Here is a 25,880-nt window from a genome sequence, read left to right on the forward strand (position 1 = left end):
GCCACTGGGAAAAAAAAAAAAGAATTCTGACTTTAATCTCAGAATTAAAGTCAGAATTCTTTTTTTTTTTCCAGTGGCCCTAATCCTCTTCCGTAGTAATGTCTATTCTCGACTTGTTTTTGGACAAGTTGTTAAACCTTTCCCCAGAAAAATCTGTCTATTAAACTATTAAACATTTTATACACACACACACATTATACATATATATATATGCGCCTCTGTTTCAACTTGGACATTCATGAAGCGGTGGAAGGGTATCTTAAGGAATAACTTGTCAGCCATATAAAGCCAACTGATAGCTCCAGGACGTCACGTGTCACACCACTATAACAGTGTCACCTGCCAGGTACACTGAGGAAGACGTGGCGGGCAATATGAAACACTTAAAATGAATGCATAGTGACCCTACACACTGTACGAAGTGACCCAATCTTCACGGCTTACATAAAACAAACCCCCCGGTATGTCGGCCTCTCATTTCCTGGTTATGTTCCGGTTTTTTTCCGGCTCTCCTTAGCTGACGCGGTCGTCCAATGATATGAGTCCACATGCAGCGCAGGGAAGAGGGGCAGCAGTGAGGCGCTTTGATAAAACCAGACTGTCGGCAGCGCGTGAAGCCACTGAGAGCTGCGCCACGGTGAGGCAGGGTACGGCACGGGAGCACAGAGGAGGACTGGACCGGGTGAATGCAGTCCTCGGCACGGGACGCTGCTGCAGACACTTTCCCACTATTTTCGGACATAACGGGAGGCGCACAGTAACCACGCGGGGAAGAGGAATTTGGCTACAAAATTTCTGTCGTGAAGGAAATCTTAAGAGGGGCCGAGAAGAGAAAGGGACACGTTACACCTCTGTCAGTAGCTGCCGATAGCTATCCGAGCTGACAAAGTCCTCGCTGCTCTAAAAGTCCTCACAGGGTAGGGAGCCACAAGGTATCCTCCACCGGTGTTCTCGGGTACAGCTGAGTGAGAAGGAGCCGTCTATCCGCCATGGAGAACGCTCACACGAAGAGTGTGGAAGAAGTTTACAGTTATTTCAGCGTCAATGAAAGCACAGGACTTTCCCTGGACGAGGTGAAACGACAGCGGGAGAAATGGGGCCTAAACGGTACGACAGCTTAAAACCGCAAAGCGACGGAAAAACAAAAACGCTGCGGCTGCGAACGAGACACGGCGTGAAAGTGTCATGTCACGGTGGCGTGGGCAGCGCGAGCTCAGTTTTTGATATGCGGGGTAAAAGTCGCCAGCATCATCATCAGACCGTATGGTGATTTGGCTGACGTCACCTCGAGGGTTTCCCGTGTTTTACACAGTAACGAGTTAATCATTACTCAGAGGCCGTAGCTGTGCACGGTAACAGTGCGTGAGCCGCCTGTGATCGCGGCCACACTGCTGACAGCAGCGGGGAACTGTGGCGCGGTAGTTTCACACGGTAACCCTGTTGAATGTTCCTCAGCAAACTGTAATACATGTGCACTGGACACTGAGCAGTGGGTACAGGCTTACTGGACCAACACTGCCAAAGTTAATCTCTCTTGTCCCAGGCTTAAACAGCTGTTTTATATTAATATCAACTGGGAGGCCATGGACGGTATTCCCTCCTTCTAGCTCACTTTGACCTTTGCACTGATTGGATTTTTATTTAAATATTTATTCCTGCTGTGTAATAAAGCATCACTGATGTAAATTATGTACCCTTGTTGGCGCTAGAAATGTGAACATATGGTCTTGCATATAAAAGTATTAAATAGTTGCAGTGTGATTTCTTTCATGGGTTTAACAGTCAAACAGAGGCGTGCATACAGAAATTCCCCTCTTTTTCACTGTTTATGACTGAATAATCACTGAGCAAAAGTCTCACATGAAACTGAGAATAAGCTGGTGGCTTTGACACCTAAATGTGCCTGAGATTTAGAGCTATGAAAGTAGCGCTCACAAACATGCAGAGAGTTGCTGTTTCTCAAGTGGGAAACTTTTTGTTGTTGTTGTTGTGTTCATATATTACTTATATATATTTATTTATTTTTTCGTCTTTGCCTGCTTCCTGTATGATCCCCGGATTGACAACCGCATACCCACACACAGAGTTACCAGCGGAGGAAGGTAATCACTGCTGTCACTCACACCACTCCCATCATTTTTATGCTGGCAAGTTTCTGCGATTGGCTTGTTTTTCACTAACTCCCTCCTCTCTCTCTCCCTCTCTTTGCAGGGAAATCTTTATGGGAGCTCGTCCTCGAACAGTTTGAAGATTTGCTCGTTCGAATTCTTCTGCTGGCTGCATGCATATCTTTTGTAAGTATATGCTAGAGCGTTTGTTTTAATGTACCACACAGACTTGCTTTCAGTCATCTCATCCCAAGCTCAGTGAGTTGAAACTGAATTGCGGGCTTCTTCTCGAAATTCAGCTGAGCTTCTTAGTTTTATTCTCAACGTTAACTCCCCTGTGCTGTCACCCCCTGCGTGTCCGCGTGATGATGTGCTAATCTTAAAGTCAGAAGAAACCTTTTCACATCCCTCAAATAGCTTCCTCTTTCCACCTCTGTCTGAAAGTGTTTACATGAAGCCAAAGCCGCAGATGGGATTATTATAAAGCCCGGTGTCATAAATGGCAGCACATTATTTATTCAGCGCATAGTGCTGAAGTGTGAACGTCTTCAGTTTGTATAACGTGCCTATGGTTACACTCACATATGGGAGCTAAACAGCTGAGAAGGCTAGCAGCCTGTCTGAGGAATGGTGACAACAGCAGTAGCAGCATTGAGTTGCTATCACCATGTGCCAAGTAAGACATTTGAGTCGCCAAGCGTGACTGCTGTGTAATAACTTGCACTCGGTCTCGTCCGGGCCGCAGGCATCCAATGCTACATGGATATATGTTTGATGGCTTACACTTACATAACAGCGTCACTGCCATGTGTCTGAGCCAATTTATAAGCTAAATGAAGTGAACATTTCCACATGGTATAAACTATAGATCCACCATGCAGCTTGCAGCCTATGAAATGTACCTGTCAGCTGCAGGGAAGAGACTTTTTAAAACAATCTTTTATGTCAAAGGTGGAATCATGGTTACCTTGCACATCTCTTCTTGTCTCTTAAGTTCTTCTACTGTGTTTAGATAAAATGTAACAAGTAAATGAGAACATGTTCTCTGATCTGCTCCCAAAAGCTAAATTGAGTAAAATAAAAATAAAAGCATTTTATTTTGCTACATTTTGCTGTCAGATATGGTCGTGCTTTTTTCTTCTTCTTTTTTTTTTTTAAAGCAGTCTTTAGCACTGCAAAGATTCATCCTTGCTATTTAATTCTATAAATGACTGCTAACTTAACAGATGGCTGAAGAAGACTTTGATAACTGAGGCTGCCTGTGTGTGTGAGAGAGAGAGCTGGTAAGAGTGGTGTCAGGTGATACAGAGGTGTCAGTCGCTGCTGTCTGACAGTGGAGCAGAGCACCACTCGAGACCAAATTTGGTTCCTCACCCCTCAGTGGGAGGGCTCTCTATCAGACAGAAGTGCACACCAGCGTCGGTGTAAATTTAATATGTATATAACCATCAAACCTCTTAGAAAACTAAAAACCATATCCAGAAGAATGTGCTTGGATGAGTGATTCACATTCGCCTGCTGCATGTTTAGCTGCTCTTTATGCAAATATCTAATCAGCCAATTACATGGCAGCAATGTCAGAGGGGCTGGTCTGAGTATTTCAGAGTGTATTATTTTAGTTATTATTATTTTTAATTAAAAGTGTGTATGGATTTTAGATGGATGGATTTAATGTTTGAAGAGGTTACTCTGGTTTCTAACACACCACAGTTAACATTTGTTTGCTATTTTCTTAGTAATCAATTCATCGACAAGCAGATTGCCATTATATTAAAATGAAGAGGGTAGCTGGTTAGAATAGTATCTTTACATGTATTGTATGCCATGACATACAATAGCGCATTATAAGCACTTCTGTGTTGAGATGAGCTATTAAAGCATTATGCTTGCCTTTTTGAATTATGCCATTCAAAGGTCTTTGGCATCCACTGCAGTCAGACACTTGGGTCTTACTGAGGTTGATTGCTTTATACATTATGGCAGATTAACTAATTGCTTGCGACAGACAGGGTAATTTAAAGACCGTTTTCTCAGGAACAGCAAGCCAAATGAGACTCCGGGTCAATATACTGTAATTCTTTTCCTGGCAGTTTTGAGTGTGCGTGTAACAATGTTGAGACTGGTCCTTTGGTGTTCGTGATGTGAATTAAGTAAAATTGACAGGCTTAAAAAGTGTTAACTTAATGGAGGTCTGACCGTGTTAACCCCACAGCTTTCTCCACAGCCACCTGTTTGCATTATTGAATGAATTACTCATGAAGTAGCCTCTGTCCATATACAGCTTAGCCAAGCTTTATAGCTTTCAGAGCAACAGTAAAAACCAGTAATTACAATGTATGTATGTTTATATACCACTGTGCATATGAGTATATAACCAGCTGCTCACAATGAATAGAATAAATCCATTTCTAATGTTTCTAACCTAACTAGGAATTTTAAAGGTCTGCTGTTTACAACAAAACTCTGAACATTGTTATTCCATTTTAAATTGAGGACAAGAATGTGTTGTATTCAGGGATGATATGACATGTATGGATTTTAGCCGTGTGATGGGATATTATTTTCTCCCAGATATTGTATAAAAATATGCTGCTGATGATCCTAAATTATTAATAATCTCAGAGTTTAATGTGAAGATTCTGGCAGATGGCTAAATCCTCACATAAAATCAACACGGCAGTATTAAAAAGGGATCTCTTTTTGAAAGAAATAACCAGTCAAGTTTTATCAGAGATGTGAGCTTTAGTTTTTTTTCTTCCATGCAAAAACCGTGGTTAGTTCTTTCTGGATTTTGTCCCCTTTTTGTGAAGCCACAGTGGTAACAGTCGTACTCAGAGACACTTGACTTCTCTTGGATGAGAGCAGAGTTTTGTTTTTGTTTTCCCCGAAAAACTGACACAAAAGCTCACTTCAACTCAAGATTGTATTTGGTCTAAGGTGACCTTACAAAACACATTTCTGGTCATAGGATGATGATGATGTAAGGTTGATTCTGGACAGATGGAGCTGTGCTATATGCAAGCACGAGGCAGGGAGCTCTCTTTTCTGTGAAATGTCTAATAAATACTGATGGTTTATTTGACTTCTTTCAGGTCCTGGCCTGGTTTGAGGAGGGAGAGGAAACTATCACCGCATTTGTGGAGCCTTTTGTAATTCTACTCATTCTTATAGCAAACGCTATCGTCGGCGTGTGGCAGGTGAGAGCATAGCGAATCACGGCTTTGCATTTTTATTCGTACTTAATTCTGTTTTTGGACAGTTTGAGCACTATGTCTGAATATCATCAGGGTTTAGTGCATTTTTGTTGAAAAAAAATCTAATTTCATGAATATGAATGTGGTATTTTTAGCATTTCAAAGCAATGTGTTAAACTACAGTTATATTAGTATTGAAGGCGTGTCAGTGTGAGGGAAAAAATCCTAATAAAGCCGAGCTAAATCAGATGCCACCAATGTGACAGACTTCAAATAAATATCCCTTATCAGTTTACTAATAACCCCTATCAGTTTGATCCTGCGTCCAGTGCAGTGTAATCCAGTGCAACATGATCTGATCATCCAAAATGAAAAAACAAGCTCAAACTGGGTTCCCGATCTCCTTCAGAGGCTCGAGTACTGAAATCTACGTAACAGTACTGCATGTTTAATTAAACATTCCTTGTATCTGCGTTACAGCCCCGCTGTGAGTTAGAGGTTTTACCATTAAACTTCACAGGCAATGCAGAAAAACACTGCACTGAAAGTTATTTTTGTCTCAAAGAAGACTTCCTATTCAAAAGGAACAGGCTGCCGGTTTTCATCAGCAGCCTTTCTCTAGTTATTTATTTATTTTCAAACTGTGTGGGTTTGAGTGATGTTTTTCTTGCTGGTGAAGAGTAAGATTGGAAAATGAGAAAATTTAATACACTTAACACCTAAATGTCCCCAAACACAACCCGAGGAGAGATGCACGCACATCCGGCGAGAACAGTCAGTGCCCCTCCAAAGGAAGCGTCCAGCTTTCTGCAATCGTGATAGTTTGCTGTACAGCAACTCAGAAATATTTGCCCTGAATCTCATCTTCTTCTCACCAGGAGCGCAATGCTGAAGATGCCATTGAGGCGCTTAAAGAGTATGAACCTGAGATGGGGAAAGTGTACCGACAGGACAGGAAAACTGTGCAGAGGATCAAGGCCAGAGACATCGTGCCTGGTGACATAGTGGAGGTTGCTGGTAAGTTGACCTGCATCTGTAATGCTTTTATACAAGTTGTTTGGGAAAAAATAGATTTGGCTTTGACAGACCTCTCTCTCATAAAAGAAGCATCAGGGCATCACATGAACATGATAGAAATAAACCTTGAAATTCACAGAAAATTGGCAATTTAATGCCACAGTTTCACTCTGAAAGACTATTTTTCCTTATGGCTTTTTTTTTTAAATATCAGAGACATCTGGTGTTTTCATAAGATAGCACCTCGTCTGTGTTTGGCTCTGCTTCAGGTAATGGTCAGGTCATATGAGTCCAGGTATGGACATGTATTATTTAGCACATGCTCAGACCTCCCCCATCCCCAAGTGCCACTGCAGCAGCACGGTGACTCACCCTGTAAGGCTGATGTATTTTGAGATTTTCCTATTAACCCATTGTCTCAAAGGGCTGCGCACACATGCTGTTAAGGCCCACTTACTGTAACTGTGCGTGTGAGCTTGCAAAGCTTCTAAAGTGTCATCCCAACTCAACACTTTCCCACCCTGCAGTCAGCGCATTTCAGCAGCTGAAATCCTCAGGATGTAAGGCTTTGGTTTTAATAGTGCAGTTTCCCCTACGGCATACAAACGTATGTAATACTGCAGAGGGATGAACGGGAACGCGTGTACGGAGTAATGAGTCCTTCAAACGCTGTCCTGATACTCTGTTTGAACCTAAGCCCCTCAAGTGATGCTTAGCGTTTTGGTGCATCGTGTGGGTTTTATTTTTAGCTTTCATTATGGATTATAGAATGCTGTATTTATAGAGGCAGTGACAGTCGTGAAGATGACAGGTGTCAGCCTCTTCCCCTCCCCTCCTGCTCGGGGGGAACAGCAGGTGACGTGGGACAGTGTTCAGCGGGACTCCTGAGTGACCTTGACAAGGGCACAGAAAGTAGGAGTGATCTGCATTTTAACATCGCATATCCTTCTAGTTGGGATATGTTTCTATACTATATGTAAATTACTTTCTTGACAGTGCTAATCATGACATGTTAATTTAGGTTCATAAGAAGTTGAGTTCAATTTTTGGCTCCGGTTAAAACAGAAACTTGTGAGTCAGATGCTCTCGCATATTAGAGACCTAGTTATTTAAAAACTCTTGATGAAGGTAGCTGGAGGCTTTGCTGTCAGCAGCTTGAGCGCAACCCAGCAGGGAGACGACTTGGATGCTTTATCCCACAGTCAGGAGTTGCTCATCAGCTCTACTTACTCGCTTGATCCTCCAACTATCCTTTACAATGGTTCCTGTCAGGCTCCCTTTTTTAATGAATAATATTTTCCTAAAGCTCCAAAGTGACCTTTGCCATGCAGAGGAGGATTGTGATGACGCAGATGCTGGCTGGGAGGCTGCTTAGCTGAGCTGCGATAGAGGACACAGAGATGAACCCTCTGTGGCTGCCTCAGCCGTGAGAAGAATAACCAGCAGCCAAACTGCACGGCTCTCTGTGAGGCTGCTGCCGCTGTGTGTTTAAACGCTGCCTCCTACTCGCTTATCAGCCTCACAGATGAACTCTTACTGAACATACAGTGGAGATGATTACGTTCTGTTAAATGCATTTTTCAGACGTTTATCTAAAGTAGATTTTTGTAATGGTTTTATTAATCAGACATTTACTATAGCATAAATATGAAGCGGTTTTAAAATGAGCAAATGCTGACATCGCTCAACCTAACTAATCCCTAAAAAGTCACATTGTCAGATAACGTGAAGTCCACTGAACTGAAGTCCTTTGCATGTAGCTGTCAGTTTACTTGCTGCTCTGAACACTCAATTGAAACCTTTTTTCGGCTTTTTTCAGTGAGGTGAATATGTAAAGATATTTTTCATCCATCCATATTAAGATATGGAGAGCTCAGGTACGCAGCTCTAGCTGTAAGCACAGAAGCCCAATCCACCAGGCGTACAAAGCTTGTGTTTGTGAGGGGAGGGGGATCTTAAACAACTGGTTTCAGACAGGATGAGCTGAGAGTCTCAACCAAGCTCCAGTATGAGCTATATAAATAAATACATTTTGAATGTGAGTCATGCAAAGCTACTCTGAAAGAGTCCAAGAATAGAAAATATGGAGCTGGAAATGAGCGTAATAGCTGCCCCTTAAGGGTTTGCAGATTTGGATGTTTGCCTTTTCTCAGAGCGGCAGAGCTCAGTGTGTTTGTTCCCTGTTGCCTGTGAAATTGTGGAGTCTGGGCTTGTGGAGGGGAGTGCAGGGGGAGGATCTCTCATCTGCTCCTATTGTGCTAGAGAGAGATGACCTTATAGGGAAGTGCTTTGTGAATAACCAAACCGCCCTATCACGCTCAATGCACAGGGACCCTGCCCATCAGCACCGGCACCCTCCACTGAGATTCCAGACACCATGGATAGTATGTGGCATTTAATGTGGTCTGGCAATCGTCCGATGTCACTGAGGGACTGTCTTTTGGCAGAGGCTTCTGACTTTTCAGCAAGGCTGAGAGAAATGGTTTCATCCTGCCAGCCGGAGTAGCGGACTTCAAAAAACTCAACCCTCTGATGTAGTCCAGGAGGGTCACAGGGGTTTCATTCAAACTAAGCAGTGCACTGGTTGAGCTTGGGTTGATAGGAGTATGCATGGAAGTGTCTGAATAAATCACGTGTAACAAAGCTGCCTTAAGGTGCCTTGTTTACCTTGTTTACCTAAACCGCACTCACGGCTGGGAATCTGTTCGTGCAGTTCAAAATGCTTCATTGAAGACTGATGAGCCCTTTAAGACGGAGCAAACATAAATGCTAATAAAGAGAAATAAAATAATAATAATAATTAAAAACAGATAACAAAGCTGTACGAAGTTTTAAAAATAGCATTACTGTAGAATAAATGAGGGGGAAATAATATAAACCACACAAATAAATGAACTAGACAAAGCAGGTTAAAAAGAATAATGTAGAATAACATTTTTATTTGTAAAATAAATAGTAATTAAATGTATAATTTATTTAATTAATTAGTAAATAACATTTTAGTGTCTCAGTACTTCCACATGCTGAATTACTAACATAAAAATATGAGAAAAACACCTGGGAAATTAGCAGCAGCAGTCTTTGATGTAAGATGAAGCGATAGAAGCAGGCCTGTACATGTTATGCGCAGTATTTAAATTCGGGGAAGGCCGGGACCAGTGCACATTAAATACTGCAGAACTGGTTCAAGGTGGGATGAGATGTCAGACTTTAAGGAACCGCTTTGATGATGTCACCAATGAGCTTTTGTTTGCTCGTGTCACCTTTTATTGATTCAAGCTTTAAAGCCCATATACAAACTGTACTTCTTTTTTTTTTTTTTTTTGTATACGTCTTGGCCTCTTTCGATGGCAGTGAGTTAAATGTCCACATCTTTGCATGTTTGAAGTAGGCTGTGGTAAATACTCATGTAAATTATTATTATTATGGTTGGATCTATTAGATCAGTACCTGATATGGCATTGTTCTCAGCTCCAATTTAAATTTGCAGTGCCAAACATATGGAATTCCTACCATCCTCTGCTTGGCTAATTTTGGCTGGAACTTTAGTGCTCCTGGTCCTGGGATAAGATTTATTACTATGGCAAGAGAAACACTTGCATGCTATGAAGAGCTCCAGCCAGCTGCTGCTGCTTAAGATTCATACCAGACAAAGAGCAGCAGAGATCCCAGGGAGACAGTGTGGAGATGGTGCTTGCATAACCGGGGTCAAAACTTGACACGTGTTTTGCATCTGTGACAACACAGAAGCAGGAAGTTAGAAAAATGTCACTTCTTAGATTATATTCATATCTCTCTCACCAGGCAGCAGCTAACTAAACATCACTTACTCAGGTCTTGTTTGCTGATCAGGGAAAAAACCCAACTGAATCTCACCCATTACTCTGGAAATGTGCTAGTGCAATGGCCAAAGGGCAAAGGAGACATTGGTACAACAAACTGTCCTTGCAAAAAGTAAACTTGCACAAATGAGACTGTTTGGTTAGGTTTCCCTGCTTTGGACTTCTTCCATTGTTGGTCCCAAATAGAGGAGCAAACTTTTAAACCCAATGAAAGGTTAGCGGCTTATCTGTTATAAACCATTTGCTAATACCGGATCAGTTTGCATAAATATGTAAATGCAGACGGTGAGGTAGTTAGTCAGAGATGTGCTGGAAAGCTGCATTAAGCTTTGCCTGCTGACTCTTCTGAAACAGCCCACTCTACATGACAGGAGCTCAGGCTTTTGTTCAGCTGCCATCAGCACATGTAGCCTCCTGGCCGGCCCCAAGGAAGCATGGCCAGCATAACCACTCGCTGTCCCTGAACGCACAGCAGGTGCAAGTGCCAGTCAAAGCTGGTACTTTCAGTTCAGTCATTGCTTTGCCTGTTCTGTTTGTAAGGCACCTCTGGGAGTCATATTGGTGGCGATGTATCACCAGGTCTTAGCTTTCGCCACCGTTAAATTTGTAAACCGTTTGAGCCATTGGCAAGCCCTGAGGTGAAGACGTGGTCATGCCTCTGGAAATGCTTGGACTGCTACCAAGTAGGATGTTGACACAAAGGGACAGATGATATATACTCGCTTCACCAGAGCAGGCCTGCAGTGTAACACAGCCTCAAGACAGGTCCAGTGTGTCACGGCGTCACAGAGCACTGGTTACTTTGCATGAGAACATCAGTAGGAACCTTTGTTAGCAAGCTGGCCCTCTAGCTCCTGGTGTCTTGGCTCAGCACTCCTTAAGAAGTTTGTATTTCTTTGAAAGTAATGACGTGACACAGGAAGTGTTACACAGCCAGAAAGGATGCAAGTTTGAGTAAAAGTTAGGTATGGGCAATTCTTTAATTCAATTGTAATGAAATTATTTGACATCTATAATTGAAGTAAAGTGTTACAGCTGTGTAACTAGGACAGTGAATTCAGGGGGGCAGCCTTCAGCTCTTCCATATGTGAAGTGTTTTGCTCATTGATTTGTAGCTGACATTTGGTCGCTGGATGCTCCAGGCTCTGGTTGCATAGTTACCCGTGTAATGAATTCCTTGCCCTCGTATAGCTGTCCCTGTTGGTAGTCGCTTCAATTCTTTAGCTCAAAGTTTAACTTCATGTTGCTAATGGTTATTTCTCCTGCCATTGCTACAAGTCGGTGAATTTCACTGACATTTCACGGTCTCTGGTTTGCACATTGTTCTGTGAAAGCTCCCCTTTGGTTTGTAATGTGAAATGTCTTTGAGCCTGTGTCAGGCCATTTGATTCAGGTGCGTGACCTTCTCATAAGCAAATCTTCCATTGCACGTCTGTTTCCATATTGAGATAGTTTAAAGATGCAGCTGAGCTCAACATTTGTCTTCTCAGAAATCCTTTCATTGTCTGCCTTAATTGGCCAGTGCCTGCTGACAGATGAGTGTTTCTGGCACTCTGATGAGTTGATGATCATCCAACTTTACATAGGGTCATGCTTCCCAGTGAGAAATCAACCTTCACAGAGCAGGGGGGCTGGAGTACACATAACTAGAGCAAGGGTCTGCATTGGATTAGACTGTATAGATGCACTCATAAAATATGTTTGCAGCTTCTATTCCAAACATCTATAAGAAACTCCAAGGTAATGCAGACGAGTTGCTCCTGTGTTCTGCATCTTGCCTGTCTCTTCCTGTGGCAATGATGAGAACATGTCTGCCATCGTAGGGCCACATTTAAACCAGATCAGCAGATTGGGAAACAAGTTGAAATTCTTTTTCCTTTTTTGGCTGCATGCGTCAGTGGTCCCATTGCTATTTTCCCCCCTCTCCTCCTCCAAGGCCAAGGCTGGTTTAGCCATACAATACCTGTCTCCCTCAGTCTGGATCTGGACACTGGTACATTTGATAAAAATCACTATTTGTTTTTGGGTGAGTTTCCACTTCAGCCTTGTTTAGATGTTTTGTTACATTCTTAGATATTTGGCAGCCTAGTGCCGTTTCCTGGATTCTAGCTATATTGTATTCAAGGAGTCTTTTGTAACAATGTGACACAATTTACATTTTTAACTAAGTAGGCCTGTATAAGTAGACTACACCCACAGAACTGTGCCATAGCCTGAGCCATTTCCCCAGTTTCCATTGCCTTTATGTAAGATTAGGAAGCTGAATTGGGTCACTGCAGTTCTGATGTACCCAAATTGGCCATTTCCTTTGAGACTAGCCTTTTATGGCTCACAAGTCCTTCATTTCCTTCTGTCTTTGGTTCTTCTTCTCTATCCTACACCAATGGCAGCACTCCTTTGCTGCTGTGAGGCATAACAACCACGCTATAGTGAGCTGTGGTTCATAAATTTAGTTTACTCTAAAGCAGAGTTACTGCCTGTAGAAAATAAACACCTTCTCATCTGTTAAATCTTCATTTGGCCAGTACACCCACCCACAAATGGTACTGTACAAGGACTGCATGGGTGGAGAGTTAAGAGTGCCCTTTCTCCTTTGTTGTTAGCTTTTGTTTTTTGATTGGATATATGATTGAAATCTTTCTCTCAGGTGCTAAATCGTTTAGCTTTGAATGTATCCTGGAACTTGTTTGGAGGTAGGCTTTAGCGAAGTGACTGATTCACTGCCTAAGAATTTATGTCTGCCTTTGTCACGCCCTGAAGAAGACACAAGCCCCTGCACATCGATGCTCTTATCACAGGGAAACAGCATATTAACTGGCAGCAATCAAAACATGTACTGTTAGAGTAGGTTGAGCTGCAGTTACTCCAGACATGCTCACTAAAGTATGGGACAAGTTTGAGTATTGCATAGATGTTTGCAGTGTTTTGTAGGTGAAAGTTCATATTTAGCCATATATGTTAAAATTTACCACAAGCTTCTATGTCCGTTACTTAATAAGATGTAGCCTTTTGAAATCGGATGATTCTTTTTAATAAACCTTTTACTGCTGAGCCATGCTGATGATAGATGTGCAATACTAGGTTTTACATTATCTTCCTGAAATAGGCAAGAACTTCACTGAAAAAGACCTTTTCTTAATTGCAGCTTCAGTGGTGTCTTCACTGATGCACAAGTCATCCATGCTTTGCGCACTAATTCACCCATCCCTGTCACAGATGTTGACTTTAACTTGTATGCTCCACTCTTCTTGCATTTAATGTCCATAGTTTGTGGAACTCATTTAATATTTGGTTTAATCAGATCAGAGGAAAGTTTTGAACTTTGCTCCAGTCCATCTTAAATTAGCTCAGGCTCAGACAAGGTGGCAGCATTTCTGAATCTGGTTTACATTACATGTAATGAGTTTTAACTGGGATTTGTGGATGCAGCAACAAACTGGGTTCACTAACATGGCCTGAGGCCATGAAGTTATTGCCTCTAGAGAGAAGTGTCTGTTTCCAATGTAGCTCCTCATAATTGCCCAAAGATAACTACTGCTGTCAGTTTTGTTCCTTATATGCATAGATTGCAATGTATTTTCTCTAAATCTTTTAATATAATTAATCAACTTTAGATGATTTGTAACAATTTTCAGTAGCATTATCTTTGGTTTGATATTTGTATTTGTTCTCCTCATATTTATTTGTATGGGTTTTTCCTCTCTCTCTAATTATGGATCTGCTTTTTGTAGTTGGAGACAAGGTGCCCGCTGACATCCGCATCTGTTCAATCAAATCCACGACCCTCAGGGTAGACCAGTCCATCCTGACTGGTAAGATATTTTTGCTGATGGCAGACATCAAAGTTGACATTTTTTAATTATTTGAATGCTAATCCTTGTTAAGTAATGGATAGATAGACTAAAGCTTACCTAATGACAAATGTTATTTTATTCTCTTAGAATAACTGCCCTATGAGATTGTTAATTCATTTTTTTAAGCTAAAACACAAGTATCACCACAAAGCCTTTTAAAGTAAGTTAAACCGAGGTCAGTTTGTCTGAATAAATGGTCAAAAAACAAAAACAAAATTCAACTTGGTCGCTTTGAGTAACTGATGAACAGAATGAGCCCAGAGGTCTGCTGTGACGCTCTTCCCACTTAACACCTTTTTCCTCTGAGACATTCATGTGAATCATCACTGAAAGATGAATAACCAGCACTGCAGATTTGCCTGTGGAGACGACTGGCTGAGCGTTCTTCCTTAAATCATCTACAGAAGAATGCAAGCCGGTTTAACCCTCCTCTGTCCTCGTAGGTGAATCTGTCTCTGTCATCAAACACACCGACCCCGTGCCTGACCCTCGCGCCGTCAATCAAGACAAGAAGAACATGCTCTTCTCTGTAAGCCCGAGTCTGCATGAGTTATCACACACATCCTGCTGATTCCTATTACTTCTTATGTGTTTAGCTTCTGTACACTTCCTGGAAAAACAAGTTTCTGTTATTTGAGGATGTGCGCGATGATATCAGTTGCACTTGAGCCAACACGTATGTGACATGTTCTTTCAGGGTACCAACATTGCTGCAGGGAAGGCTGTGGGTGTGGTTGTTGCCTCTGGCGTTAACACAGAAATTGGTAAGATCCGTGACGAGATGGCAGCCACGGAGCAGGAGAAGACGCCCTTGCAGCAGAAGTTGGATGAATTCGGCGAACAGCTATCCAAGGTCATTTCCATTATCTGCATCGCCGTGTGGATCATCAACATCGGACACTTCAATGACCCCGTCCACGGAGGCTCCTGGATCCGTGGAGCTGTCTACTATTTCAAGATCGCTGTGGCGCTGGCTGTGGCTGCCATCCCTGAAGGTCTTCCCGCTGTCATCACCACCTGCCTGGCCCTGGGCACTCGCCGCATGGCCAAAAAGAACGCCATCGTCCGCAGCCTGCCCTCTGTGGAGACTCTGGGCTGCACCTCTGTCATCTGCTCTGACAAAACAGGAACCTTGACAACCAACCAGATGTCTGTTTGCAGAGTGAGTTTATCTCTCTCCCTCACACACACACAGAAACAGTGTTTTTGCATTACTGAGCAGGTTGGTCGTCAGTCCTTTGTCGTATTTGTTGTCCCTACTTTATGTTTGGATAAGGTGACCGCAGTTTCTTCCATTTATCTATAAAATGCTAATGCTCTCTGTAAGCAGAAAAATGGTAGTTTCTGGTTATTGAGCGAGAAGGCAGCTCGCTTTCACTGCTCTAATCTGCATCGAGGAGTTAGATGACTTACACTACTGCTGTTGCATAACTGACCTTGCGTCACCAAGCTGCAAAGCAGTGAGCTTGTAGTTTCTTTTTCTTCTCTTCCTCTCTCTCTCTCTCTGTGAGTGGCACCTCTGTGCTACTTGGCCCCACATAAAAAGTACATTTCAGCATTTATTAAAGTTTAATCCCCTTTAGTTGTCTGTTCACTGCTGTCTCAGAACTTTGGCACAGCCTGAATAAGGGTGGCATTCATTTACAGTTACTGTCAGTTGTTTCAGTCCCTGCACATTGAGTTGGCCGTGATTAAATAGCCTTGTGATTCTGCAGTTACTGTAGTGACTTATCGTAATTCACACAGAGTCGGGACATGCAAACAAAAGCCTTTAAAGAGGTGTGCTCACTGACTTTACACTCATGGTTACTAATAAAAAGCAACGTCTCATTCACTTGAATCGTTTATTACAGATATACATTTGCACCCAACATTGTACAATAAAATAATAACAACATAGCAAAAACACCATCTACATTCATGCAGCCTAAATGTAGTTTGTGATTGTACGTCCTTTTTATTAAATCCTTTTCTGACAGGCCACGATCATTCCTGAAAGTGTTCAACTGGTTACTGAAATAATTAATGGATTGCCTGTTTGCTCTAAATATACTGCAGCAGGGCAGTGCCAGGATTTTATGTCTGGCTAGTCGTTGCAGGAGGGCTTGCTGATTGTCCTCATCCATTTTCTGATATAAGCAGCCTCTGACTAGCCCTGTTTGTGTGTATACTGTGTGGCTTTGTACATCTTTGTTTGTGAGTGAGCGAAATGATCAAAGCTTCCTGCGGGAGTAGGCCTGGCACTGCGGCGTCTTCCTTTTGGGCACAGCTTCTCTCTTTAGTCAGGCTCCCTGGCAGCTTCTTCTGTTTACTTATGGAGAGAAACTAAACAGCCTTTTCTCACATTAGGCAGCAGGCCACCCAGCCTGCCCCTCACAGAGACACACTCTAACGTTGCAGCCAATTTACTGTCATTTTTTTCTGCTGCAACAGTTATTGTGTACTTTTAATATGAGCTGTAATAAAGAAACAAATCAAGTTTTTCCGACCACATCCCCCATTGCTTTCAGTCTGTGGATGAGTGTTCATGTTCTCCGCTGTGATTTTTCAGGTTCTGAGTGCTTTCATTGTTTTGTTTTGTTTTTTTTAAAGTTGTCTTCCCCAGTTGTTTCTGGTTTAGCCTTTTAGTTTTTCATAGGCTAACTTTGAAGAATATGAAGAAGTTTGCTTCCTCATTCAAAAGGTCACAAAAACTAATGTTTTTCTGTTAGTGTAAATTATATTTTTATATAATATACTAATTTGATTATTGCTTTTTTAACCTCTGAATATTTCTTGTATATGTAAAAATATCTTTCATCTTGTGTGACACAAAGGGAATCGTCCGCATTAAGAATCTCACTTTAGCTACAGCGTCTCCTTAACTCAAGAGGTCTTCAGCTTTGGTCCCCTCTCAGCACAAATGAATCAAAATAATCATGCCTCACGTCTTAACCTGCATTTGTAGATCAGATGTGGAGGAATGCATTGAAAAAGAAATCTCTGCAATGCATTTATTTTCATCACCTCAGTTTTTGTGCCAGTCCAGATAGAAGGCAGTGGTTGGGCTTCAATCTCCCTGAATCTTGAATCTGGGTATAATTTGTTTTAATTATCTTAAATTATTTTACTATCACAGCTCCTAGATATTTGACTGTTATTACCTTCCAATTCATCTTTTTCTCTCTCTCATTTTTTGCTCAGAAGATTCATTTAATGAAAGGATTTTGAGTCTCTGTTAGATTTCATTCACAACCTGAATACTTGCCAAAGTCTTCTAGGATAACAGACAAACAATAGCATCATCTGCAAAGAGCCTAATAATATAATCTTATTTTTTTCCTTTAATCTATTCGAGTTCACTTGGAGGTTTTGTGGTTTGACAATAAAGACTCTGGTATTTCAGTCAAACACTAACATGATCTGTGTGATGTCTTCTAATGTCCCATGGACTCTTCTCATTTCCAGATGTTCATTGTCAACAAAGCTGAAGGGGACAGCTGCTCTCTGTCAGAGTTCACCATCACAGGTTCTACCTACGCCCCCGAGGGTGAAGTGTGAGTACTTTTATAGCTTCTCCATAACTGGCAGATCCTTAAATACATGGTAACATGATGTTCTGTACTTGTCCTCAGGTACCAGGATGGTAAACCAGTGAAATCCTCCCACTATGATGCTTTGGTTGAATTGGCCACAATCTGTGCCCTGTGCAATGACTCCTCGCTGGACTTCAACGAGGTCTGCACCTTTCCTGCTGCTTATTTTATGTGTTTTAGTGCAGTTTTCAGTTCTGGGGGAAAACGATTACATATGACTGCCTGTTTTGCTGCTACCCTTCTGTACATTTGGATTTAAGTGAAATAATCTTTTTATGTTCGCTTATAGACTGTATATGAAAGATAGATGTAGCTTCCAGGGTTGAAAAATTAATAAAATTTTAATCTCAGCTGTGATTTTTAGCATCCCACAACTAAATGAGCACAACAGAGTGATACTGGTCATGTGTGCTACACCAACAGAGCGCAAACCAAAGTCTAGTGCTACACAAATCATTGCTTGATGACACCCGCATGAGCCAATCACAACTTTTCCGTTGATATTATTAATATACTACAAATAACAGACATTCAGAACAGTCATGATCATTTGCAATACTTCAGATTATGGGCAAATGATGTTTGGAAGAAATGCAAAAACACACTGCGAACTCCAGCATGATGAATTAATGAGGCAAACTAAAACAAAGCAATGGTTGCTAGCATGGATCGTCCAACTTCAGCTCATAAACGGGTCTGTACAGTGTATCCATCGAGCTCACAAAGGCACTGAAATCACCAAAGCAGTCGCACTCCATTTGGCAAAGATGTGTGTAAGCTAAACACAGTGAGTAATTAAGGCTTGAGATCCATCATGCAGGTATCGTGAATGACGGAAAACACTATATTTTGCCAGGTGAATAAACACTTTATTCGTCTACAAAGATTAATGAGCAGGAATGTAGCACAATGTCACAGCTCCCCTTCACTCATCATCGAAACAACTACTGGTAGCCTTAACGATGGCTAAATCCTTCTTTGATGCACAGTCTTTGGGCAAATTTAAGATGTTTTAGAAAAGAAATGAGTGAAAGTTTGGATGTTTCAGGTGAAGGGGGTGTACGAGAAGGTCGGCGAGGCCACGGAGACCGCGCTGACCTGTCTGGTGGAGAAGATGAATGTCTTCGACACTGAAGTTCACAACCTGTCAAAGATTGACAGAGCCAATGCTTGCAACTCAGTGAGTGACATCAGCTCCCTCACTTGCATGCGCTGCACATTCCCACCGTTCGTGCTCAGCAGCTTTTTCTCACTCTCTGTCTCTTTGTCTGATCAGGTGATCAAACAGCTGATGAAGAAGGAGTTCACCCTGGAGTTCTCAAGAGACCGGAAGTCCATGTCTGTCTACTGCAGCCCAAACAAGTCCCGCTCTACCATGGGCAAAATGTTTGTGAAGGTATACCCAGTGTAATACATGCAGATGTTCGATCTGCATTCGCTGCAGTCTTCTGCTGTGTTGTTAATGTTTTATGCCTCTCTTCTTCCTCACAGGGAGCCCCAGAGGGAGTCATCGAGAGATGCACTCATGTCAGAGTTGGCAACAGCAAAGTTCCCCTCAGCCAAGGCATCAAAGAAAAGATCATGTCTGTTATCCGTGAGTACGGGACAGGTCGCGACACCCTGAGGTGCTTGGCTCTGGCCACACGAGACAGCCCACCAAAAATGGAGGACATGATACTGTCTGACACTGCCAAATTCATCGAGTATGAGGTGGATATACATTTGCGTAATCTACTTGTAGCACATTCTTTCCAGGAGCAGACTTTCATTTGAATCTTTGTCTCTGTGTCCAGTCTGACCTGACGTTTGTCGGCTGTGTCGGCATGCTGGACCCTCCCAGACAGGAGGTAGCTGCTTCTATCCAACTGTGCCGGCAGGCTGGCATCCGCGTCATCATGATCACCGGGGACAACAAGGGCACAGCTGTGGCTATCTGCCGCCGCATCGGCATCCTGACCGAGGAGGACAATACTGAGCACATGGCTTTCACTGGGCGGGAGTTTGATGAGCTCACACTCGATGCCCAGAGGGAGGCTGTGACTTGTGCGCGCTGCTTTGCGCGCGTCGAGCCTTCACATAAATCCAAGATCGTTGAGTTCCTGCAAGGATTCGATGAAATCACTGCTATGGTATGAAGTTTGTCGTACTGATCAAAACTGCCCATTTCTGCGTGAATGGTTCATTCTCTTGGCTTTGTAAGGGTCGTGTCGATTGGGTTGATTTGCTGTTGTTACTGAAGAAAAAGGCAACACTTGCTATAAAGAACATGTTTGTGTACAGACCGGTGACGGGGTGAACGATGCCCCTGCGCTGAAGAAGGCAGAGATCGGCATCGCTATGGGCTCTGGCACTGCCGTGGCCAAGTCAGCCTCTGAGATGGTCCTCGCTGATGACAACTTCTCTTCCATAGTGGCCGCCGTTGAAGAAGGCAGAGCTATTTACAATAACATGAAGCAGTTCATCAGATACCTTATCTCTTCCAACGTGGGTGAGGTCGTCTGGTGAGTCTTCTTCAGAGGAGATTAGAGCTCTTTATTGCTCAGTCTTCTGTTTTTTATGAAGCTGAGAAAAAAAGCTGTCGTTTTACAGCTTTACGTTCACACAGCAATGCTGTTGATAATATTAAGGTCATATTTGCTCCAGTTTATCATTAGCACTTTCTGACTGGAATAGTTTCTCCTGACAGCATCTTTCTCACTGCGGCTCTGGGGTTCCCTGAGGCCCTGATTCCTGTCCAGCTGCTCTGGGTCAACCTGGTGACAGACGGCCTCCCTGCCACCGCCCTTGGCTTCAACCCCCCAGATCTGGACATTATGGAGAAGCCTCCTCGCAATGCTAAGGAGCCCCTGATTTCTGGCTGGCTATTCTTCAGATATCTGGCTATTGGAGGTTGACTAAAATTGAGCAGGATTCGAGCTGTCTTGTTTTTTGTTTTGTTTTTTTCCTGCAGTACATCCAGTGAGTAATATGATGATTTTGCTGTCTTTGCTTCCAGGCTACGTAGGTGCTGCCACTGTGGGAGCTGCTGCGTGGTGGTTTACAATCTCTGATGATGGACCGCAGGTCACTCTGTACCAGCTGGTAAGTACGTCTGTCTGAGAGAACATCCTTCAGCTTCCCTCCGCTCTTTGCCTCCCCCTCACTCTCCCCTCTTCCTCCACACAGAGCCACTTCCTCCAGTGTGGCCCAGACAACCCAGAGTTTGATGGCTTGGACTGCCACGTGTTTGAGTCACCCTACCCGATGACCATGGCCCTGTCCGTGCTTGTCACCATTGAGATGTGCAATGCTCTGAACAGGTAAGGGTATTTTTAAAGAGTGGAGGAGTTCTCATGAAAGAACCATTTGCAATGACACGATGATAGACAGATTGTATAACCAGATCCACCATCTGTGCGCTCCCTCCTGTCCAGCCTGTCAGAGAACCAGTCCCTGCTGCGGATGCCTCCCTGGGAGAACATTTGGCTGCTAGGGGCCATCTGTCTCTCCATGTCTCTCCACTTCCTCATCCTCTATGTGGAACCTCTGCCTGTAAGTTTAAAAAATAAGAACAGTGTGTTCATGACTTGATGACATTGGCACAAGTCAAAGTGATCTGTCTGCTGCAGTTTTGGTCTTTATGTGGATTTTGATGCCATCTAGTGGCCATTTATTATTGTTTGTTAGGGGGAAAATGACCTTGAAAGGTGGAGCATGAGGGGGGGAAACAGATCCAAATAACTTTATTTGACCTCCTAGGACCTGGTGTCCACATATGGACATCACATTTTGGGTTGTCTAGACCACAACACTAACTTTTGCTCTACGAGGGCCTGATGTCCTCTTCTCTGAAACTACATTGGCTAAAAAGACAATTCTTTATTTTTACATTCATCAGGTCCCGATCAGCCCAAATGGCAAAGAGAAATTAAAAATGCATGCCATGAAAGAGTTTGGGTCTTAGGAGGTTAAAGTGGAAATTCACTCCCAGTTCAGGCTAACGTTACCGGCTGCATAGCTTTGAACATTAAAAATGTGGGATGGAGCAGGCGTGGATATGTGAGGCCAGTTTCTCTGTAACATTTAAAGTGAAAAATGATGAGCAACACAGAATCACAAGGCACCGCTGCCACAGGGGGATCTTTGGACATGGAGGGCTTTCCCTCCATAATCCTCTGAAGTGGACATCAGTGTGGTGAAGTACCATTTGTATCCAGGCCAAACTGATTAGAGCCTTTGGCTTCAGCTTCAGAATGGCCAAAGATGAAGCTCTCAGAGCTGAGGCAATGCGAGTGCAAGAGAGGGATATGACTGCTGGTTTGGAGGGAGAGAAAGAGAGCAGTCTGCTGGTACTTTACAGACTTTAAAAGCAAAGTGTTAAACAATGTGCCAACATTTAAAAATAAATAATTAGTAAATAACAGTGTAAACTCCTGCAAAAGATGAATATCCATTAGTATACTTTCCATAGTTAGAGCCACTTACAAGCGAGGGATGGGGTGTGGATGGCCCACCTGTGATTACTGGGTGTTGTCAGGATGGGCTTTGGAAGTTTAAGGATTATTTAAAACAGCAGATGCCAGATAGAGCCATTTTCATCTGAAATGTAAATTTGTGTTTTTTGGAAAGAAATATCAATACTACACCAGTACTGATGTATTTGATGACAGTACAGTACTCTCTGACTGCCCTACATTTTCAGATACTTCATAGAAATTATTAGGACCACCAACATAAAAAAACATAACTCTGTATATGTTAGACATTTTATCTGGTAGGGAATAAACACCCAGGTGATCTCTTCACCGCTGTTTCCCATCTTTGAGGCTGACCATCTCCTGTGTCCAGCTACACATTGAGTGTACTGACATAAGAGCCGTGTTGATCGATCGACTCTGAGCTCATCACAAAGCAGTGTATTTTTATAAAAGCTGAATAAACGTCACCACACACTTCTTACGGTCATGTAGAAAACATTGGTAGAGTTTTATGTGTTACCCATGCGGTGATAATCCTCATAAATCTTTATCTCGCTCTCTTTAAAAAGCAGCTGTAAGTTATTTGCTTATTCCCTCCCAGGTCATCTTCCAGATCACCCCTCTGGATATGACCCAGTGGTTGATGGTGCTGAAGATCTCGATGCCCGTCATTCTCCTGGACGAGCTGCTTAAGTTTATGGCCAGGAACTACTTGGAATTCGGTAAACAACTGGAGAAGCCGACAAGCAAAGGCTGCTCTCTGTCTGCATGCGCCGAGGGAATCTCCTGGCCCTTTGTGGCCATCTCCCTGCCCCTGGTGCTGTGGATCTACAGCACCGACACTAACGTGTCTGCCATCTTGTGGCCCTGACTGACTCCAGTACACTACCCTCCTTGTGCACCAGTGTGAAGTGGACATTAACGCACACATCTAACACAGTTACATTAACTCGGAACAAATTACAGCAACAGCATTTACACCTTCTCCAACCGCTGTCAGAACGCCTCTGTTAAGTACATTTAGACTTGCACATATTTTTGGGTGGCCGGTGCTCGAGTAATATTTTACCGACATGATTTATGTTCCATGTTACCATTGTGCTTTTCTCTGTTTTGACCCCCTTTGAGAATAGCTAGAGAAGCCCACTGCGTTGGAGCGACATGTTGAGCTGTACAGAGAGAATTTATTTACTATTCTGTAATAATTAATATTTTATAATTTGGGGAATGGAGATTTCTGAGGACTGCGTAGTTTAGTTCAATACTAATTTAGGGGCAAAGACTTTCAGCAGAATACATTTGCCCAAGCATGAATCACATTTTGCATCGTACTCATTCATTATTTTCTGCAGTAGGCAGAGCACAGCTACCTCAGTGCTGCTGATTTGACCATAATGACCCATTTGTCCAAGCTGTCATTTCATATGTGATCATTTGAAGTGTTGAGGTAAGCACCAGTAGAGTCAAAATCTTCACATGTATTTTAATGTGCATATATATATATATAGAGAGAGAGATATATCGATATATCGATCTATATATAGATATATCTATCTATATCTAGATATAGATCTATATCTAGATCTATATCTAGATATAGATAGATATTTTTTTGTGTTCCTCTGTTATTTGAGGGAAGAGGGGACAAAGACATGTTACCAGCTTGATTTTGAGTAAATTCTTGGTACAGCCTGTTGTTAAATTTATTTACTTGAAGAAAACACATTTGTCTGTGTTGTGTGTGTGTGTGTGTGTGTGTGTGTGTGGGGGGGGGGGGGTGTTGTTTTTGGGTTGTTGTTGTTTTTTTGTTTTGTTTTTTTAAAGTTAAATCTATGAGATTCATTCTAAGGTTTCAGTCCTAATTTTGTGTGTTAACGACAGTAATCTTTATGTATGTAAAATGTGCACATACTGTACTTGAATATGTAAAAAGGCACCAAGAAGCTGTTAGTCTTGCAAACTGAGCACAACGTGGACGGTTTGATAGGCGCTCAGACCTCTGATTGGCTGCTGTCGGAGGCGTGTGTATATCTGTACATAGAACACGAAGTAGACTCTATACATTTCATTTCTTCCTGCATACATTCACACCCGTTTACTCAAGCGTAGCCTTTCTGCATGCGCGCTCCGATAGACCAGAGAGTGTTTTTTGTTTTTTAATTTGAAAAGCTAACTGTTGTTTCTTCCCACGCCTTCCCCCTATTTACCTGCAGAGTGAGTACACTTTGACGTGCATGCTAACTACTGCCGCGCTCTCGTCTGTATGGTGGTTGCACACACAGCTTGTCAGTCTGTCATTGCTCGTGTCGAAATGACAGCAATAACTGCTCCTTGTGTTTTATCATGTAAATACTTTAAATGGTACAAAAACAGGAGCTTATAATGTCACTAAGTGCCAGATGCACACTGAGCAGAAATGGGAACCTTGTGCATTTTTAAACGGGCTCAGTGTTACTGCTGGTGCCGCTTATTTTTGAATGTAGGCTTGCAGCATGTTTGGGCAACTGGCAGAGATGCTGGCATTTAAACGCCCCCACACCGTTACAGGACACGGTGTTGTATGTATTTCTTTTTTGAACTGCATTTGTATGAATCTTCTGCCCTCCTTTATTGCATGGCCTTTATTACTCTGAAATTCATTGAAATGATCTGCTGCTCAGATGCTTTTTACCTTGTTTTGTGATTTCTCGTGTCCATTGATCTGTTTCTTCCTGTCTCCTCTTCTTTTCTTTTTTCCCTTTACAGCAAAGTCCAAGTAAGCCCATCTCTCCTGTAAATTCCTAGCAGAAACTTTGGTTTGGTTTTGTGTTGTGCATGTGTGTTTTTCAGCACATCTTACAAGAGCTGAATGCCAGTGAAGTGATGACAGGGGCTCAGAAAGTTCACACATCATTTTTACAGAATGCCCATAAATGAATGTCTGATAGAAACTAGCCAGTTCCGCCTCATCGGTCCTTCCATCCTCCTGCATGAAGAGCCTTAGATTGCCATACAGTCCTCATGCCTTCATTTTAGACTAAGAGCTTAGTACCTTGTACAGTCAGTTGTACATTATTCTATGGTGCATGTCTGCTCAGTCAGCCATCTGTTTTACCAGACAAATGTAATAGATTATGTATAAGTTCAAAAACACAGTTCATCTTTCCTAAGGAAATACTTTTATGAGATAATAGATTTTGCTTTTTGCTTTACACTGAGATGAGCAGATTTTTTTTTGCCAAATCTGGGAAGGCAGGTGTGCAGCGATGCTGATGTTTTACCCTTTTAACGGCAGGCGGTCCCTCCACTGGCATTTTTTGCCAAACTGCTGTACTGTATTTTCAGAAATGATTGTACAACGTATCACATGGACTTTGGTTTCAGGTAAATAAAATTAAAACTGTCATACACTAAGAGTTTGTCGCTGAATTTTTACTGCTGTCCAGGACGACTGTAACAGGCCACAACAGTATGACTTCATTCTGGAGCATCAGTTTCATTTATCTCTGTTGGCTACCAGTTGTTAGCTCATCATTACCATCAGAAAAGATGTGCTCAATACTATAAAATGCCTTTTTAGGAATGATCTCGACGCAGCTGTGATCCTGATGCTGGCTGGAAATATGAAGCAGCTGGAACTGAACAAAGGGAAGGGATGTGAATCAACATTTGAATTAATGTGTTTCAGCATCTCATCCCACTGCGTATCTGACCCAAGCCTGTTAAAATAAATTTTACTCTAAAACTAACCTAAATGTGAGGAAAAACTATTTTATGAAATAAAGGAAATGATTTTCAAAATAAAGATTAAGCTAATAAAAAGAAAATGTGCAGTTTTGGAGGAATGTGTGAGC

At 42.4% G+C, this 25,880-nt stretch overlaps 1 protein-coding gene across 1 annotated transcript; it reads left to right on the top strand.

The window, feature by feature from the left end:
* The first annotated feature begins 562 nt into the window (after nucleotides 1-562).
* On the top strand, nucleotides 563-25,440 carry LOC308404775 (sarcoplasmic/endoplasmic reticulum calcium ATPase 2-like). Its single transcript, XM_080894988.1, has 20 exons — nucleotides 563-1,107; nucleotides 2,085-2,102; nucleotides 2,212-2,294; nucleotides 5,201-5,305; nucleotides 6,181-6,319; nucleotides 13,893-13,973; nucleotides 14,459-14,544; nucleotides 14,713-15,177; nucleotides 17,463-17,551; nucleotides 17,630-17,732; nucleotides 18,639-18,770; nucleotides 18,867-18,986; nucleotides 19,082-19,300; nucleotides 19,384-19,719; nucleotides 19,871-20,091; nucleotides 20,277-20,479; nucleotides 20,586-20,671; nucleotides 20,756-20,889; nucleotides 21,004-21,121; nucleotides 22,649-25,440. Exons 1-20 carry the CDS (start codon nucleotides 990-992, stop codon nucleotides 22,916-22,918), a joined length of 3,126 nt encoding a protein of 1,041 aa, XP_080751114.1. The 5' UTR covers nucleotides 563-989; the 3' UTR covers nucleotides 22,919-25,440.
* Nucleotides 25,441-25,880: the final 440 nt, after the last annotated feature.

The sequence above is a fragment of the Rhamphochromis sp. 'chilingali' genome (genome assembly GCF_963969265.1).
Source record: "Rhamphochromis sp. 'chilingali' genome assembly, chromosome: 10".
NCBI lineage: Eukaryota > Metazoa > Chordata > Actinopteri > Cichliformes > Cichlidae > Rhamphochromis > Rhamphochromis sp. 'chilingali'.

Coding starts and splice junctions, on each gene's coding strand:
- LOC308404775 (XM_080894988.1), top strand. CDS start 990: ATGGAGAACGCTCACACGAAGAGTGTGGAAGAAGTTTACAGTTATTTC. Junction 14,545..14,712: donor AGAAGAACATGCTCTTCTCT/GTAAGCCCGAGT, acceptor ATGTTCTTTCAG/GGTACCAACATTGCTGCAGG. Junction 19,720..19,870: donor TCGATGAAATCACTGCTATG/GTATGAAGTTTG, acceptor GTTTGTGTACAG/ACCGGTGACGGGGTGAACGA.